The following is a 19,131-nucleotide window of genomic DNA, read 5'->3' as shown; positions in this document are numbered from 1 at the left end:
AATACAAGTGTTTTCTTCTGTTCAGTATGTGCAAACACATATATGATACACTGTTATGAAAAAAATACTGCTTTTATCCTCATAGTTATGATCATGGCCAGAAAGTTAAAGTTGAAATTTTAAGCAAAGAAGCTTGTATCATAGTTGCATCGCTAGAATAATTGGCTTAAAATCTCTAAAAAAATACTGCAGAAATGGTTTAATGACTGCCTAGTGTCTCACATCTCAAAAAATAAAAATCAAAGCAGATAAATCCTGTAATCCTATATAACTGATCAGCAAACATATTATTTTGCTTGAGTTATAGCACTATAGGAAAGCTTCATGTTGAGTGACAACAGGCTAGGTCTTAGCTGAAAGCACTAACTATACTGGGCTTTGTCCAATAAAGAAAAGATCAGCGTGACATACCACAAAACTGATGCAAACTCTTCTGCAGTTACTGTTTTAGCTAATGATTACACAAAGAAGAAATATTATAAACATGCTCTGATTAAATCATTCAACATATTAAGATTATGAGTTCAAGCAGTAATTAGAGGCAACAGTCTATCCTACTTCTAGAAGGTAACATAACCAATCTAGTCAAATATACTTTTCTAGAGTTTACCTTTTTTCCAATTAAGGAACAATTTATGCAGTAAAACAGAGTCTAAACTTTCTATTGATTTGGCTTTCCCAGGATTTTCTTTATATCTGTCTCCGGCTTTCCAATTTCCAGAAGCATTTAGATCGGTGGCTGAATTTGTCAGCCATCCTGACTGGATCACAACATATCCAACTTCTGCCATGTATTAATTAACCTCTTCTTAAAGAGGACTCAGTAAAACACCAACTACAGAATTCAATTTCTGTCAATAACTTCTAATTTACATTTGCTCCATGAAGTAGCAATTTAACAAGATACACCTTTATTAACTTATCGTTGGATTACAAAACAGGTTAAAGTTGGGGCAAGCTCAATTATGTCCATAGTTCCATCTTTATTATTGTTGAGTAGGAAAAATCAGTTTGATCCTTCCTTCTCCACTTGGTTCACCAGATTTGCATGAAAAAGTCTTTTCACAAGTAAGCAAAAGAGTTGAATATGTAATCAGTGAGGCAGATCAGTATTATACGTCCATTATATCATTCATAAAAACACACCAGTGCTGACATTATAGAAAGTGAGTACTGAACTAGATTTTTGAGCTTATATAGCCTGCATTTTTCAAATATTTTATTGTAGTCTGAGCTGTTCGCAATTAAGAGAATGAAAACACGTGAATACATGTAACACCCACAAGCCATGCACACCTTGAATTTCATAATGAACACACAACAGGCAGGACAACAATCTCAGCACTATATGCATGCTATATCAGATCTATGAGCTTGATTTCCATTTTACACCTGTGTAAAACAGAAATAAGCCACTGAATTCTGCAGGCTTCCACAGGGCACATAACAGAAAAGAGCAACACTTTATGATACATGTGTGCAATAGTAGCTCTGAAAATACAGCACATCTTTTACAACTGCATACTTGAACTCTGCAACACTGTCAGAATTTATTCTTTATCCCTAAAATAGTCACTTCCACTTTACAAATGATCAGATAAGGAAATTGTAAGGTTTGTCATATTTGCTTTAGCATTTCCTAGACACATACTACAGCTTCACAAGTGTGTTTCAAGGCAAGTGACATGGAAGCTGGTTTCATATTTTGAATTTTAGAAAAACAGATCCTTTACAAAACTACAGCTAGTGACTCAAAAAGCCTTACAGATTTTCTTCTATGTTCCATTGCTTGATCATTTTATATTAGGGCATACTTTTTAAATTCATCTTTAACAGAGAGAAGAAACATTGCCTGACAATTAGGAATCTAACTCAGCTCTTTAAATAGCTTCAGAGTAAACAACAATAAATGTGCATGCATCAATGAACATTCTTTAAAACAAGCATGCTAAGATATTGATTGAAAAATACTTTTCTTCTTCTTCTTCTTCTTCTTCTTCTTCCTGGATGCTTCCATTTATAAAGATAGTAAGCAAAAGAAACACACATACCTCAGCCCAGAATTCCGCATATATATCATTGGCCGTCAGTCTGGTAACCGGCCACAACTTTGTTACAGAACACAGATCACAAGCTGTCATCATCAGACCAATCACTCTGTCTCTAAAATAAAATAACATTAAATTGTGAGTTAAATTGGTAAAGAATTAATGAACACACTGCAAAGTTTTTACTTGCCCTTCCTCAGTTCAATCAGCAGTAAAGTACCTATAATACAAAATTTCCTCCACTTTGCTTGTTTCTTCCTCGCTTGTTTATGATTCATTGGTAAAGCATCACACAAATGGTATATTATAATCCCTGTAGTATTCCCTGCATTGTTTGCAGCCAGAGTTCACTGACCACCCTCTGCACAATCGCATTCACAGAAAAGCACGCAAGAGTCTCTGCATTGTTAAAACACTCACACACCCCTCCTTCATTTTCTGAAAATACAGTACAAGTCTATAAAAAGAAAGACAGCATATCCTGTTGTTGGATTTCTTTCTGTTCTTTAAAAGAGAGAAACACATGCTCAAAAAAAGAGGAAAAACTAGTCCTGAGACTGCCTCAAGGTACTGTCATTGCTTTGTTGGAATGAATTCTAACCCTGACAGAACAAGAATCCTACACGTAACTCTGTCCTACACAGCAACGAATCTGCTCACAGAATAACTGAACAGTATCAGTGGGCTTATAACCATTATTAGCATAAGGCACACACACACAAAAATCTTATTTAAACAGTTTTCTAGCACTTATCTACCACCCCAAACCTATGGTTTATGAATCTAAGTTTTATAAAGAAAACTGGCCAATTCAATGAATGAATTCATGTGTTTTCCACCCAGTGAAGGACTTAAGATGACACTTAAGGTCACCTGCATCTTTGTTAATAATGCCTACTGCATGAAAAAACCATACAGCTTGCTAACTTGCATGCCAGGGTGATGCCAGTCATTACAACTGTACCAACAGACAAATATACCAGGGAAAACACACAATATAACCAATAGGTAAATGGCAAAGTGCAATTCCCCTGAAACAAGAAAGAGGATTCACCAGCCATGTAAGGGCCAAATCTAGCATTGCATTGCATGTACAGACACCAGTTAGAAGCCTTGGATTTTTTAGCCACATTACAAACTGATGTCCTCTCTTCAGGCAGGAGGCTTTGCACTGAAAATGCTCTGAGGGCAGGTAAGATTAAAAAAAATAATAAACAGAATAGAATATTCAATCACACACTAAATAGTTGTGATCCTGTTTAAATTTTACAAACACAAAATTCAAGTTTCCCAGTAAACTTCATCCTGAGCTTATCAGGAGTTACTATATCTTTGGGTTTTTTAAGATGCTGAAGTTTATTCAAGACTGAGAAGCTTCAGTTCCATACTGGGAAATAGGCTTTTAAAAACTGCCCTTCATACAGTGTTGCAATAATTGATTCAAAACTACTGGCAAAAACCTGTAAAACTCCTCATAAAGAAGACCCAAGTATCAAAGATCCTTTTGAAAAGAAATCAGAATCATGACTCAATATTTTCCCATAATACCTCTCTAATTTTTCACTTCATTACATTAATGACAAGATCCACTTTAAATAAGCTCTGAATGGCTGCATGAACACTTTAATGTAGCCTGTTATGAGCCACATCTCTCATCCAGGGTGCACCGTGTTTTGCTTATATGGACAAAGAAAGTAATGTATTAATGAATATATGCACTTCTACTTTTTAAAAAAAACTTAGAGTTATCTTAATTCAGAAAGGTTGGGGTCTGACTAGAATTCTTTCCAAAAAAAAGCATGTGAAAGAATAAAAAAATACTGACATAAAAATAAAACTAAGTACTTATTCCACTATACCTTTTTCCCCACCACGTAACTTCCTGTGCACTAACTTTCCTCTGTAGTTGATCTGTCACTGAATTGTGCAGATGACATCCAAAAGGCAGTGACATGCAATATAACCCAATAGAAATTACTGTTACATACTTGGGATTCCACACACAGCTGGACTTCAAAGTTTCATATGTAAGAAAATTACCATTTACACAGAGGTTTTTTGCAAAAATGAGGTTTTTCTTTCTGGAATTAATGCTATAGTGAACTAATACTGGTTTGCTGCTTTACCTGTGTGCTTGATTCTTAAGGTTTAATGCTCCCGTCTGATGCAGCTCTTCAAGCTGTTTTCTATTTCCAAAATACAGGGCAAGGTCTGTGGCAATGATGGCTTTCCGGATGATCTCAAGTACTTGCTCATATTCACTGGAGCTCAGATTGGAGAAGACATTGTGCCCTTCCAGCTATGAAAAAGTAAAAAACCAATAAAAAGCACAAGCTCTAATTTTGAGATGATTGTAGTCCTTACGTCACCAGACAGGTTACAACGGTTTTACAGCCCAATGACAACTTTTGTTGCAAATTCAAATGCTAACAGCCTGAAATTCCCATTTTCATCTTTCCTTTTCAAATACCATCATGAAACCTATGACAGACGCTGATTTAGTTTTGGAACTGCTCCTTCTGAAGCCTAAAGGTATTATGAGAAAAAAATGCTAGCTGCTGCTTCTTTGATTTATAAGCACTAAAGACACAGCATTTCTAGACAGTTTTAGCTTGGGAACTTGTGATTCTATCCTGATCCAGAGCACTGCATTGCCAAGTTGGCAAACTGAGTATCTGATTCACTCTGAAGTACAATTTTGATCCTCCATAACATAATACGAATAAGGAAATATCCAAGTTAAAGTACTAAAACGATTTTGTTTTCACAGTGTTCCAAATGAAATGTGCCTGAAATTGCTGCATTTACTGATACAATTTTCTCTATAGAAATAAAGTTAATTACAGTATTTTAAGGTATATGAACATTTAGGGGAAAAAGCTGCTTTGTTCAACCATGAGTTGACTGACTCACAAATTAAAGACAATGGTTTCCACTACGAACACTCTGGCAACATGCCACTGTCATCCCTTTTTAATTTTCACTACGTTTTATTGCACATTTAACTGACAATATCCATGTACTGTGATCGCTCATGAAGCTATATCACATTTTGAAAAGTCGACACTATTTGCTGACTCTAAGGTCTGGAAAATGACTTGTCAAAAGTCTTACTACTGTTGAGAGGAAACAGAGAAAAATAAGAAAAAATAAGCCAGCCATGTCAAGGTGTGCACATTCACAAATAGGAAATATTATTAAAATATATCAAATGCAGATGTGTTTTGACATTTAATTGGCATTTGGACCAAAGCTCATAAAAAGTTTCTCTGGCTTTTGTCAAGCATTTACATAATTTGTTCAAAATAAATCCTCCGTGGTACAAACAGGCTTGGTTTCCTCTCACCATCTGGAACATAAACATCATTTTCCAACATTTTTACTTGGACAAGTAGATTTCTTGTGAATAATAAATAGAAAATACAATCCATCTATGTCTCAGTGCTCCTTTGACAAACCCCTAAGTCACAGAAAATGATGTTTGAACAAAAAAAGTTCAGAACAGTTTAACCCATCATCATCACTTTGGGAGCAGGGAATGACTGCTACTACTTTTCATGATTTAGGGTTTTGGGGACCCTTTCCTTCCCAATCTTGCTCCCTAATCCATGTGAACAGGCTATTTTGTCCTAATATTAAAATTATTCTGGATTCTATCCTTTAGGCTTTACAAGCTGCGCTATCAGAAAGACCACTGTGACAAATTCTGTTCATACTACTAAAGAAGACATATTCTGTGAAGTACTGGCAGAAGCTGCCATTTCTGAGCATGTCACTTGGGCTTTTGAGTAGTACATACAAAGTACAGCTCCTAAGATTTTATTTTTTCCCTGCTGAGCTAAAGTTAGTGAATAGAATCCTCTGTATTTGCAAGTATGGTAAACTGCAGGTGGATGAGCAAAGTAGCTATAAAGTTTCAAGCAGTGAAAAGTACCACAGGTTACTAACTTAAAGTTAAAACTCATTGAGATAAAGCCTAAACAGTCTGGTGGGCTGGTTGGCTTTTTTTTTTTTTTTTCTTTTTTTTCTTTTTTTTTTTAACAGTCCAGGAATTTAGTAAGGCTTTTTGATTCAAACAGAAAACAGCAAGTCCAAAAGGCTGCTCTAATCTGTCTTGCTGCTAATTACCACCATGGGCACTTGGTAGCCAGTGTCTGAATCCAGTCTACAGCCCTGACTCCCTATCTCCCTTTCCTCACTCACGCTGATGCCAAGGCTAGGAGGTAGCAGGGAAGAAAAAGGGTTCCCTGCCTTCTTGGCAAATGGGACTTTCACTGATTACAACATTTCTGCAGGAAAAACACAAAATTGTGTTTTGAAGAATGACTGAAGTCTACTTCATGTAGCCATAGAGGGAAAGGGAAGTGTTAATGGCTGAGGAACTTGCTCACTGTGCACATACTCACACAAAGAATGAATACTAAAAATCTAATGCCATACCACCACTGAAGGATTCAGTTACACCCTCCTACATGAAGGAGCATTCAGAGATAAAGTTTCCATTCTGTGATGAAATGTACAAGATACCTAAACCCATAACCACAAGGTGTACTTCTGAATGCAATACAGAATATGTATTTTTCCTAAAAGGTGATTAGGTATTTAAGAAAATAAATATCTTCCCCCTGAAAGACCAGAAAGAAAGAAAAGTTAACAACAAATAGTGGCACAGTAGCATGGTAAGGCTGTGCATTGAGTGTGTGCATGGTAAACTAAAACCAGTGAGCACGAGTATGCTATGGACTGGCAGTGGTTTCACACGTGAGAGTTCTCTCTTCTAATTGAGCATGAAAAAGTTTTCACTGATGAGAAAATATTTGTGTCTCAGTAGCACACTTGGGTTTCCCAAAATGTGCCTGCATGACTTCTTGTAGTTTTCTGTTAATTAAACATACAAACACTTTACCTTACATTAGGAGCTCTCTTTCACAGATTATTACCTCACTCAGTTTTTTTTTGAATTTCAAATTGCTGCATGACAAAAAACCACATTATAACATAATGAAAAAAGTTTAAACTTTTCATGCGTGCAAAATTAACATTGCCTCTTTCATGCCACACATTTAATGACTGCGGAATTTATTACAGCAGGTTTTCAAGCTTCTCATGCAAACTTTTGCCAGCACTTGAGTTTTCATTCACAATTTCAGGCTGGCTGTAGACTTTGCTGAAGGACACTATGCCAGAAATACCTAAATGAGAAACTGATTTTTCATTTTCAAAGTTCCTGTTCCGTATGGTCATAGGAAAAAACATCACTGAGCCAGAAGCCAAAAGCTCCAAAGGAAGGCCATAAGCAAACACCTTCAAATACACAATTTTTTTTTTATAACATAAAGATTTGGGAAGGCTATCTTTTGCACTATTATTGAATGCTTGGCTTGCTAAATATGAAACATGACTTGCTGTAATAAATCATCCACTCTTCTAAATGAGCACTACAATCCAGAAATTAAATCAATCATGCTTCAGAAAATCTATTGGGTAATGATGTGACTCGTATTTCCACCACGGGATTCTACTGCACAGAAGATACAATTTCAGTAATCCTACCTGCAGGATGGACACTGTCTGAGAGAAGTGGTGCTGTTCCATCGTTGATGTGGAATAGAGAGCAGCCAAGGGGTGATCAAATTTCTGAAGATAGCTGTTACTGTAGCCTCTGTGATCCAGGTCATGACACAGGCATGCAACTAAAAGACCTTTTCGCTACCAAAAAAAAAAAAAAAAAAAAAAAAAAGATAAACATGAAAAGTAAGATGTATTTCCTGCCCCTAGATGTCACTCTTTTGCCAAAATACTGTAAAAGTTGCACTATGCTTTCATTACCTTCAAAAAACACATGGAGAAACATCCCTAAAATTGCAAGAAACACAAAAGTGAGGACGTGCTGAATTAAAATTCTCAGTTCAGTTGTAAGCCAAACCTTTTATATATTATGAATTTAAAAAACGTTGTTACACAATCGTATACTATTAGAGGGATTCTGCTTCAGGAAGAAACCTGAGTTTTAAAGAGTTTGGTCATCCACTGATTCCTTACTGTGTTTATTAACCAAAAAAAAAAAAAAACCAAAAAAAAAAACCAACAAACAAACAAAAAAAAATATGCAGTTATTGAGAGAGGAAATACATAAGATGTATGATCTCCTTGTCAAGGCAGCTGCACTGAAGTCTAACTGAAGTCTGATGCTAGACCTGCCTCTGCAACACTCCTCAAAGACACTGACCAAGTCTCCTAGGTGAAAATTTTCCTTGGAAGTCACTAATGTGAGCCACAGAAATGCTGGACAACAGCAACTGCAAACAAGGTAAGAAGGTAACTGATGTTTTTATCTAATTAACTCTTTAATATCCTGAAGAAAGTGAGTCACTGAAATCTCTCTTTCAACACACAAACTGTGTGAACACTTGCAAAAGGTTGTCACACAACAGATGTTTTTTGAAAACACATTCATTAATGGCTGTGAAGCAGTCACTGTCATTATAGATTTCACAGCTCTGTCTTATAGTTCGTTCTGATGAGTGTTCAGTAAACAAGGATAAAGCTATAAAATTAAGCAGAAAAAGAATACTGATTAACCACATATTAAGTGAGCAACATCCAATCTGTCTACTGTACTGAGGCACACGATTCTGTGGAAAAATAGCAAACCATGATGTAACTAAAGATTTTATCACAAGCTTACAATATATAGAATTAAGATTGTAGCAACCCTAACCGTAATTCTGATTTTGAGACCCTGAGAGTTTCACTTTTATTTTAAATCCTTCACTTTTATTTTTAATGATATCTTTCCAATATTGCATCTTGTGAAATGCATTTTTTTTAAAAGCATGTAATAAAACAGATGATGCAGCAGCACACATCCACACAGCAGAAGTGCACCCTTCGTAACATAACACACAACATTACTTGAAGTTGTGCAGTAACAGCTGTAGGAAGCTGGTATCCCCTTTTCCTTACCATCAGGAGGGGAAGTTGTGTAATGAATAGGCTTGAAAAACAGTCTCTGAGCAAAAGAAAGATGAATGTCAGTGTTCTTTGTGCTACGTGTTAGATCTAGTGGGCATAAGCTTTTGTGTCCTTCCCCCCAAAGTTTAACTCTTCTGTTGCATCCTTTACAACCCGCGTATTTCCAGCCTTACAATTCTCATCAGTCTGCCCCTTGTACCAGACGATTCTCTTTGTCTAGCTCACCCCAGCCTCCATGTCCCGGAAATTCATTCATGTCTCACTTCTTCAGGATTACACAATGCCTAAACCCAGCACTCTTGACCTTGTATCCATTGTCCCTGCTTGGATCCCAAATCTTTGACCACTGCCAACTGCTGGACCTATTTGTCTCTAGACCAGAGTCCACTTTACAGTGTTTCATACTTCTCTTCCCATCTTCAAGTCTAGGTGTTCATGTCATCAGCCCTCACCTGAGACCAGCCCATTCTAGTTCCCAAAACTTTCATTCAGCAGTTTCCTGTATTCTTGCTGGATTCACCTCCAGTCTCAAGAAAGGTGACTGCTAGGAAGAGCTGGAACACAGACTGTGATAAGGCATCCAAACAGGTGAAGGCTGGCTGGCGTTTGGCAAGGAACAGACTGATACCATCTCTCTTAACAGCTTCCTCTTTTGCTCTTTCTGTCTTTCTTGCTCTGCATCTCCCAAAAGATGAGGTTTACTATTTGGCTAATACTGAATGTTAACAGAACTCTAAATATTCCCTGAGTCTGCACTCCACAGATTTTTGTTGTTAAAGGAATACTGACTTTTTTTCTAACTTGCATAGCTTTGCCAACTTTCAGCATATGCCTGGCAAATGCCACCTTCCCCTTTTAGTGTCAGTTTTCAAGTCCCTGCTATACAGCAGAATAAACTTGACCTTTTTAGATGAAAGATTCCCAAATTTTATTTCACTCTCATACACCAAAAAAACCCTTGATTTCTCCTAGCACGTTTCTTTAAAAGACTCAAACAATTCGGGCTGAAATTTCCCCAAATGAATCAGCTGGAGGAAGTTACAGAGCTTCAGAAATTACAGCCCAAATGGCTAGTATTTGGCAAAGTTACACACAACTGAAAATAGGTTCTCCCAGTCAGAAGTTTCAGGTAGTATTAGTAATAGACAGCGCTTCCAGTTGCACCACCATAATTCAGAAAAAAAATAGTGACAGTTCTTCATAGTGTATATTAACATTTAATCATTCTAAGTCTTTCATTTTATTATTACAACTTTTCAGTTGGTGATCTATTCAAAGATTTTTTTTTCCCCTCGATTTCTTTAAACACCATGCATTTATCTTTAAAAAATATACACACATACTAAGGAAAAATGTTGTCCAATAAAAGTTAATCAGTAAATTAGAACATTTGGACAACTGTTTTCCTTACATCCTTTCTACTCTTCTCCCTTACTCACATATGTCAACCACCTCTGCAACCCTTGTCTGCCTATTCAGAATCTCTCTAACCTCATAGGGTTCAAGATCCAGGGTGCTTCCCTCCCCTCAGTACAGACCTGACAGTTCGTTAAATAATTAAAGACTGACTGTAAGCAACCAGGGAGAACCTCAAAATATGGGCAAGGGCTTAGAGCAAATCTGTTACTCCTCCCCTTCAGTGGGCAGACCTGAGAAACATGAAGGAAACACTAGGAGTAGGAATCTGAATAATCCTCATTCCTCAGGCTTTCCACTCATACCCGTTCCTCTGCAGGGACCTTTATGTATACTCTGCCCAAGCTGACAGCAAAATTCTAGCATAGAAAATGGACTTCTACGATGGCTGATACCTCTGACGAGGTCTAGTAACTGATGCAGTCATCTCACCTACCTCTAGGTCCGTGAAAAGCCCCTGGTTGTTCTGAAGTATGGCATACATGCAATGTGCAACGGTAACGGCATGCTTCCAGTTGTGGTAGGGCACACGGCGATAATTCTTCTTTACAGACATAGTAAATCGGCATAGCTTTTCAAGTTCAAAGCTAGAAAGAAATTAATTTGGTTAGAGACAAAAAATAAGAATGGAAAAATAACCAACAGAGGAGAAAAGATGCTCTTTGATTTAATCTTCTTGCTAGGATTGACTCTCCTTGCAGATGACTCATTGATTACAAGAGTCATTCAAGTTTTGGCAAGGACAGGGGAGCGTGGATACCTGATAATGCTCTTCGTTTGGTTCGTGGAGTTCTGGAACACAAGTGAAGCTACGCAGCTCAGGCAACACAATTACACAACCTTGCCTGATCCCAGAAACTTGAAGTGTGGTTTCTTTAATTCATTATCTATTCAACTTGCCAAGTAGGGAAACTGCATCTAATGGAAAATCTGAAAACTTTGTTTGTGATCAGAACAGAAAATCAGGGTTTTTGAAGCAAATGACACAGAGGAAATTTAAAATTTAAATTAAAATTTCAGTCAAATGCCAAAAGTGTAAGTTGTTTTGAATAAAAGAAGTTGAGATGCTCCATATCGACATTGTGAAAAGAAGAAGATTTTACTTTTTCCAAGACTTCAAGATTTTTTTCCAGTTTGGCTAAATGAACAGAAATCCACATTTCACTGTTTCTTCCTTTTTCAAACAATATTTTGTTAAGTACTGCCATCCATGAAAATCTCCAAATCTATAGCATTTATGGGATTATTTCTTAAAGATTTTTATATTTTTTTCTATTAATATAGACAAGCAAAAAGAATTTATGATCAAGAATATTTTCACTAAGGTAATAATAAAAAGCAGTAATAAAGTAACAGTGATGTTTGGCTTATGTGCTTATCAAAACCACCTCTTGAGAGAGTTCATACTCAATAGTACCAAAGCTCTGCACAATCTTTAACAGACTTTACCTACCTATGTTCCTTTGAAAGAAAAGCTGAATACTTATCATTTACAGATGAGAAATTCAGGCACAAATTATATATCTGGTAAAATTTTCTGAAGTACCTAATCTGAGCTGCCCAGGGTGAAAATGGAATATTACGCTTGCGCTCAGGACTGAACTGAAGATGCCAGAGTCCCAAGTCACGGACTTTTTCCCTCATAAACAGATCACTTTTCCTTATTTTCAGTTTTTCCTTTGTTACTGTGGTTTGACTTTTTTTAAGTTCCATGTTTTGATAATTTCTTGGGTATCTCAGGGAAGCGTTATTAATGTTCTAGTTTTGCAGTCTATGTGGGCTGAGAAAACAGTGTTTAATGTCTCTGACCTACATATAAAAATGTAAACACATCTAATGTATGGAGCCAGCTAGATAGAAAAACATATTCCTATGTGTGCTGAGCAAGGTTATTATTATTCTTAGCCGTAGTCTGACATCAGTAAAAATGGAGGCATATTGTCTTTCAAAAAAAGCTTTAGGCTTTTTTTTTTAATTAATATCTTCACCATCTTCTGTCTGAAAAGCAATCTCACCTCAGAACTAAACAATACTTCTATATATTGAAAGGACAACTGAGAGGATGATATCATGAGTTCTTTTGCCTGGCCATTCCCAAATTATATTAACTGAAGACCAAGAAGCTGGGACAGGAAACCAAAGCTGCTTATTACAGCCCTGTACAGACCAGACATAGTGAATAAACTCCAAAGAAAATAAGATCTTGAATTAGAAAATAATGATCTCAAAATCTTCTAATAAATAAACACATAAAGAAAAGAATTAAAGCAATAAATTATGTACTTCATACCAGGCTGTCCCACAGGACTGATGAACCATGTAGACAAAAATGGCAGGCCAGACATCCTCGTAGGGACTGATATCAAAGTGGTATCTAAGAAGACAGTTTCAGTTTAGTAAGGGCAAACACCTTCTCATCCTTACCAAAAGCAAGTGAAAATGAGTAGGTAATGCGTAACTGACAGCACTCACTTCTTTCTGAATACACACCGAAAACTGACTTTACAGGCTATATTCTCCAGCAATGTCAGTTAATGTATCTCCACATAGAATCATGGAATCATTTATGTTGGAAAAGATCCCAAAGATCATTGAGTCCAACCGTTACCCTTTGGCTTTCTTCAGTTAATAGAAACATAAACCTTTATTTAAGAATCCATTGCTTAAACAACGTACAAAAATCTTTGTTCAGGGATGATGAGAGTTTTACAGGCATTTCTAAAATATTTCAGACTTTTGTCGCAGGAATTGTAAAGATGGTGGTTTTAATAATATATTTACCGGCTTTTTTTGAATAATTTCTATCATTAATTCAGTGAGACTTGCTCTAATTTTGATAGAGAGGGGGGAAAAAAAATATCAACTTTTATTGACTAATAGAAATTGAGTCCAAAATTCAAACCCCAAACATTTCATACTGCATTTTTTTCTGTTTCATTAGCTGAGGGCTTCTCCCCTCTCCCAACATCAACATTTAGGCCTAATATTAGGGACCCACTCAGCAGAACTGTTTGTCCTTCAATTATTAATTAACCCCTTTCCCTGCACCTGCTGCGCTGCAAGTCTTCTATTTACTTTCCATTGAACCCAGCTAAACGCTTGCACATACGTGGCATACTGAACAGCACAGCAGGTGCAGGAGAGCTGAAGGTAGCTGAACTGCTTGGAAAATGGTTAAATGTATTCGGATTGCCTGAACTAAAGGATGTTAATATAATTTAAAATGAAATCTGTCATATTTGCAAGAAAAAGTATTTTTTGCTGAGGAGGTGGATTATATAATATCTAAAAAGCACAAGAAATTGTATTGCAAAGAATAAGCTTTATGAGGGTGTAATCCTGCAAGCTGCTAATACTTTGGCGTTCAAGCAAATCACTTCAGCATGTAATGAACTCTAACTGTATCCCGTCCCTGTTAAGCATACACTTGCATACTTTGCTCACTCACAGCTACAACATTCGGTGCCTAACAGAAGCGAGCAAGCTCCGGAGACTACGTTCACAAAGACAACTTAGATTTTGTGACTCTATATCACAGAGTTCTGACTTTAGGCACCTGGTCACTACAGTGTAATTTATTGTCCTGGGCCAGAAACAGTGACTGAAAATGAGATGACTCCCTGTGTGAGCGCTGAGCGGGGACTGACTGATAAAATACACGTAGAGGTATGTCTTCAGCACATAGCAGATCCTCGAGAGCTGAAAGTAACTAAATTATTTCAGAGAAAGCCTAAGAGGCTGTATGGGATGTCCTCATCCAAATTAAGGCTGCAGCTCTAAACTGTAGCACTTGGGATTTATAACCTTAAATTATCTTTGGAAGTGTAGAGATTTGTATCCATTTTCCCCTCCTTCAAGAAACACAAGCAGATGCGCAACACATGCACACTAAAAAAAACCCCAACCAAACAAAAAAACCCAACGCCCAACCCAAAACTGAAACACACTACCCAGAAAATCCCAGGAACGAGCTGAATCTTTTATTCTAAAACATATACAAGGGGATGAGATCATGCATTTGGTATTAATTACTGATGTTCCAGCTCATCCTCCTCTCTGGCTCTGAAATGTTGGTGACTTGGGACTATCAGAAAGCAAGCTCATCTCCACCATCCTTAGATATAAACTAATGCTTAAACCAACTACTGTAGCTACCCATGCCTGAGGATAGGTATTATTTTACATCTTCGATTTATAAATTTTGTTCACAGGTCACCGAGTATAAGTAAGTATAAGAAAGCCAGAGATAAACCCCTATGATTTTGGGACAGTTCAATTATAAAAGTGCTTCCTACAAAGCTCCACTACAGCTAGGGGAAAGAAAAAGACACATCATCTTTTCCACAGAATGACACAAGGTGCCAACGTCGCTACATGAGAAAAATACTTACAGTTCAATTTCTTTATAAATATGTGGAGGCAGTGTACAGTGCATGAGATTTTGCCACTCTTCTGCTGTACAAACACTGTGGTAGGATAGCTTCTCCATCGTTACACGGTAAATACACTCTGAATGGCGAATTCTGTGGTACATCTGAAAAAGGGAAGTCATTCATTAATGTAAAATTTTAATAAAGGAAGAAACATTTCTTTCTTGTATTCAAGCAATTAGTCTGAAAATACACATCTGCAAAATCGTTAGTGCTTTTGGCTGCTCATCTTCACACATTAGAAAAGTGATGGATTATATGAAATTCAGTACTTCTGGAAAACAGGGCCTTTATCACATCATTCGGCATCTACTCACTTGGGTAAACATCTAAGGCTTGGCTGATCTTTCACTGCATCTAAGCTCGTCCAAAAAAAAAATAAAAAATCAAAGCTCAGGCATTAGAAACAGAGCTCAGTCCCTTGCAGCATGCTAACAGAAAGAAAACTGGTAATGGCACAATTCATATTTTATGCCACTGCATGAATTCAGTCATTAATTGGTACAAATAACTGCTACCTAGGCACAGTAAAAAGTATATGAGACGTTTATCATACCTACATTACTATGCAATAACTGTGAAAAATAAGTACAGTTAATTATTGAGATGTTCAGATAGCAATTGCAGACATGGCATGGTTTGTAAAGTGAGGACACAACAATTTTAATAGCAAAGATAATCCTCTGGAGCAGTATGCCCTGAGTGGCGACATTTGCCATCTAAAAAGAGTGAACTCACACATACTTGAGTGATTGCATGGTCCCAAGTTTCATTTTTATGCAGGCCTTTCTACTTGCCTTGAGTCATGTGGAGCAAGTTTAAGTAATTGTTAGTAAAATTTGCTGCCCCAGTATATCGACAGTATAATGTTGGTAAAATGGCTTAATGTAAATCACCAAGCTTAACTGGCATTGTGTTGTATCTTACTTGTCATGAATAGGACACATTTCTTCTGCATTGCATTTTTCTTTCATTTATTGCATTTTTATGCTTATGTAGTAATGATCGTTAAATTGCTTACACTTCATACAAGAATAGTAATTTTTGTGATGATAAATGGTATGAAAACAAAAATAGCTATTCACTCTTACCTAGAGGTATGGACAACTATGAGTACATAGCACAGCATATAAATGTATAAATTGACGTCTTCGAATATTAAATGTACGGAATAGAGAGAAAACATAACATCTCCATCCCCCAGCTAAAATTGTAAAGCATGTGATCTGAATTTATAAAAATAGATAAGAATTTTAATTTCTAAAGGAAAAGAGAAGACAGACAGGTATCATTCACATTTCAGAGCTTGCTCTCTCAGTTTAGCTACAAGAAATTGATGTATCCAGGCTACAATTATTTCAGAAAGCATCAAATGTTTCCTTATCATTCTCTGGAAATACAATTATTCAGCAAAGAATTCAATGATTTCTGTTTCCTTGTTAATTCAATGGAACAAACTTATGAATCGTTTTAATAACGTAGAACATCAAAATCCTTAAGTAGGATTTCAAGTCTTCCCATTATAACCAATAGCTTACAAAAATTTAAATAAAACTTACATTAGCACAGTGTAAGGCTAAAGCACAAAAGACTGCAAACATTTTAAAGTTGTTCTCATCAGTTTTAGAGAAGGCACTTCCACTTATTTTGTTCACCATCTGCACAACACCTATTACACTTCCACGGCTTACAATAGGCATGCACAGGATATTTCTGGTTGTGTAGCCTGTGTAGAGGTCTACTTCTCTGCAGAGCCAGAAAAGAGAAAGGAAAAAAAGAAAATAGTTAATGTTATCAATTAATATCTATTCCTTGACTCTCAGAAATGTTGATCCACAATATACAAAATGGTTTTAAAGTACATGTAATTCGTATCTGCAGAAGTTCACCTCCAGAGCTCTGAAATATTTCCATCTACTGTGTCATATTAAGATAGAATTTTATAATCCTTTAAGTCTCCATTTTTAAGATAAAGAATGAATACTTCCTCAAATGTACAGTCAGTTGACTTATAAAATCAAGGAATATATTCAGGTACTTAAGCATGGTATTTGCTAGTGAACACTTTTTTTTTCTCCCCTGAAACTAATCGGATTGGAGGGAGGCTAAAAAAGAAAATCAGCAGCAGTCTACCTAACTGGGCAGAGTTCTGTAACAGGAAAAATAACTAGATTTTTCTCCATTATATTTATATTTGGTAAAAATATTACATTTTATTTGTATCTTAAAAATATCTCTGATGGCTGAAGTATTTAAATAGATAATAGGTTGTCTCCTCATCGGTGGATCACAGCTGCACAACTGCATCCTAATATGAAATCTAAGTAAAAGTTTTGGTGAGCTATCTTCCCTTCTCATGAACAAAATCCTACCTGTTAAAGCGTGGATCTGCATAGGCATCAGGGATGTTAAGGACTTCTCCTGTTCTTGCCACTTGACCAGCTATTCCTTTTTCTATAGAAAATCTGCAGAAAATAAAGATGTGCATAAGCCACAACATGATCTACCTGGAAAGATATTTTTCCAGTGGAGTCTGTCTTGGGCACAGCAAGGGATATTTGTTCACAACCAGCGTCAGTTCAATGCTTTTAGGAGAAAAACCTTATAAGAGAATAACTAATAGTAAGTAATAAAATACAAAAGCACATACTAACAGATACTTTTGAAAAGATTTTACATAACTACATAGTTTAATACAAAAAATGCCACAATATGACCATTTTAGTGACAAAAATGCAAAGTCTTCTATAACCCTGGGGGTTATGCCGAGTAAACATGACAGTTGTACAGAACCTGAGACTTGTGTTTACCTTTACAAGCTATCGAAATTATCATCACTTTTAGGTACTCATTGTTTCTTTAGACACATCATATGCAATATGGAGCTTGTTTCTTCAGGAAGGGCAGGTGGATTTGGTAAAATAAACTTGGAAAAAGACCAGTGGAGACTTCAAAGCTAAATATTATACACATTTGCCACGTACACCAGAATAATCATCTTGTTTCGTCTCATGAAACGCTAAAAATGCCATGGTACAAACTGCACCCCTTAATCACCACAACAAAGTTAAACACAACAAATATATTCTGGAGCTAAATCAGAAAAAAAAAAAAATATCTGTCTTGCAAGGAAATTTTTAATTCTTTGACATAGAACAAATTCTTGACATAAAACAGTTATGACATATAAGCACAAAAGAATTTGTGGAGAAAAATAAGTAGACAGGATCACATGTGGAACACTTTCAAATTTAAATGTACCCAGCTAGTATCCCGCCCCCACAGAAGTCACTGACAAAGCTGACAGGATTTCACCCTGCACACCTGATTTTAAGTTTTTGTTTTTTTCTGCTGCTTCTTGTGATAGGTACATCACACCAACTTAAAGCTCCTTCCTGATTACTGACTGACTCAGTGTCACTTTCTTACAGATATTTGAGTTGTACTTCTCTTTCAGTACACAGCACCTGAGAAACGGCTCACACCCTTGCACTCAAAGTCAACATTTCAGTAATTTTCATACAGAGAAGACAGAAAGATATAAGCAAGAAAAGCGATTAACAAGGAGTATGAAAGCGTATGTTAAAGCAAGCCACCTTCTTTAATTTACACCACCTCCTTGCTTGTCAGTATGTAAATTGCACCAATTTTTTGACTCCTTCCATTCTCATTTAGACAATGTAGTAAGTGGGAGTAAGTTTGTCTAAAGGAGTTCAAGTGAAGATATGAACCACACCTCGTATTGGCCCAGAACTTTAAAGTATGAGGAAATTAAAAAAAATCTGATAAAATCTATGCTAAGTATTTTAACAAAATTTTAGTGCAGAATATTAAGTTATACATTTCTTTCTTTTTACGAAGCTGCATGTTTAAAACCTGTGCGTGTCTTTGAAAATCTGTATCTACTAAGGATTCACAATTTTTGAAAAGTGGAAAACATTATAATGACTTTGTTGTTTTGCCTCTTTCATTAAAAAAATGTCTGTATGGGTAAAAATTATGTACTTGTGACACAAAGCAGAAATACATATCAATTTTAGACAGAGAACCCTATGTATTCATTACAAGTCCATATACATTTTCAAATTCACCACTTCAAGCATACTTCAAAATCACAATTATTTAAAAGTTTGAAAATACTCTAAATTCACATAAGAGTAAGTAAAACTAAATTACTGGACTTGAAGTTTTCAAAACCAATGATGAGTCCGTACTAGATTCTACATATGCCTAATCCATCTGTAAGAAGTACAAATTGTGAT

General features: G+C 36.2%; 1 protein-coding gene across 1 annotated transcript in view; it reads right to left on the bottom strand.

Annotated features, from left to right (window-relative positions):
• PDE10A (phosphodiesterase 10A) overlaps positions 1-19,131 on the bottom strand; it is a 194,381-nt gene that overhangs the window by 17,230 nt on the left and 158,020 nt on the right. Inside the window, exons 12-19 of the mRNA XM_005443108.4 lie at positions 17,242-17,334; positions 16,429-16,615; positions 14,831-14,973; positions 12,730-12,813; positions 10,876-11,026; positions 7,602-7,757; positions 4,175-4,347; positions 2,052-2,163 (exon numbers count right to left, since the gene is read on the bottom strand). Of these exons, the coding sequence (XP_005443165.2) occupies positions 2,052-2,163; positions 4,175-4,347; positions 7,602-7,757; positions 10,876-11,026; positions 12,730-12,813; positions 14,831-14,973; positions 16,429-16,615; positions 17,242-17,334 (1,099 nt within the window). The remainder of the gene's footprint in view (positions 1-2,051; positions 2,164-4,174; positions 4,348-7,601; positions 7,758-10,875; positions 11,027-12,729; positions 12,814-14,830; positions 14,974-16,428; positions 16,616-17,241; positions 17,335-19,131) is intronic.

This window comes from Falco cherrug, chromosome 6 (assembly GCF_023634085.1).
Source record: "Falco cherrug isolate bFalChe1 chromosome 6, bFalChe1.pri, whole genome shotgun sequence".
Lineage (NCBI taxonomy): Eukaryota > Metazoa > Chordata > Aves > Falconiformes > Falconidae > Falco > Falco cherrug.
Note: the sequence above shows the minus strand (reverse complement) of the source record. Positions and strands in the feature narration are given on the sequence as shown.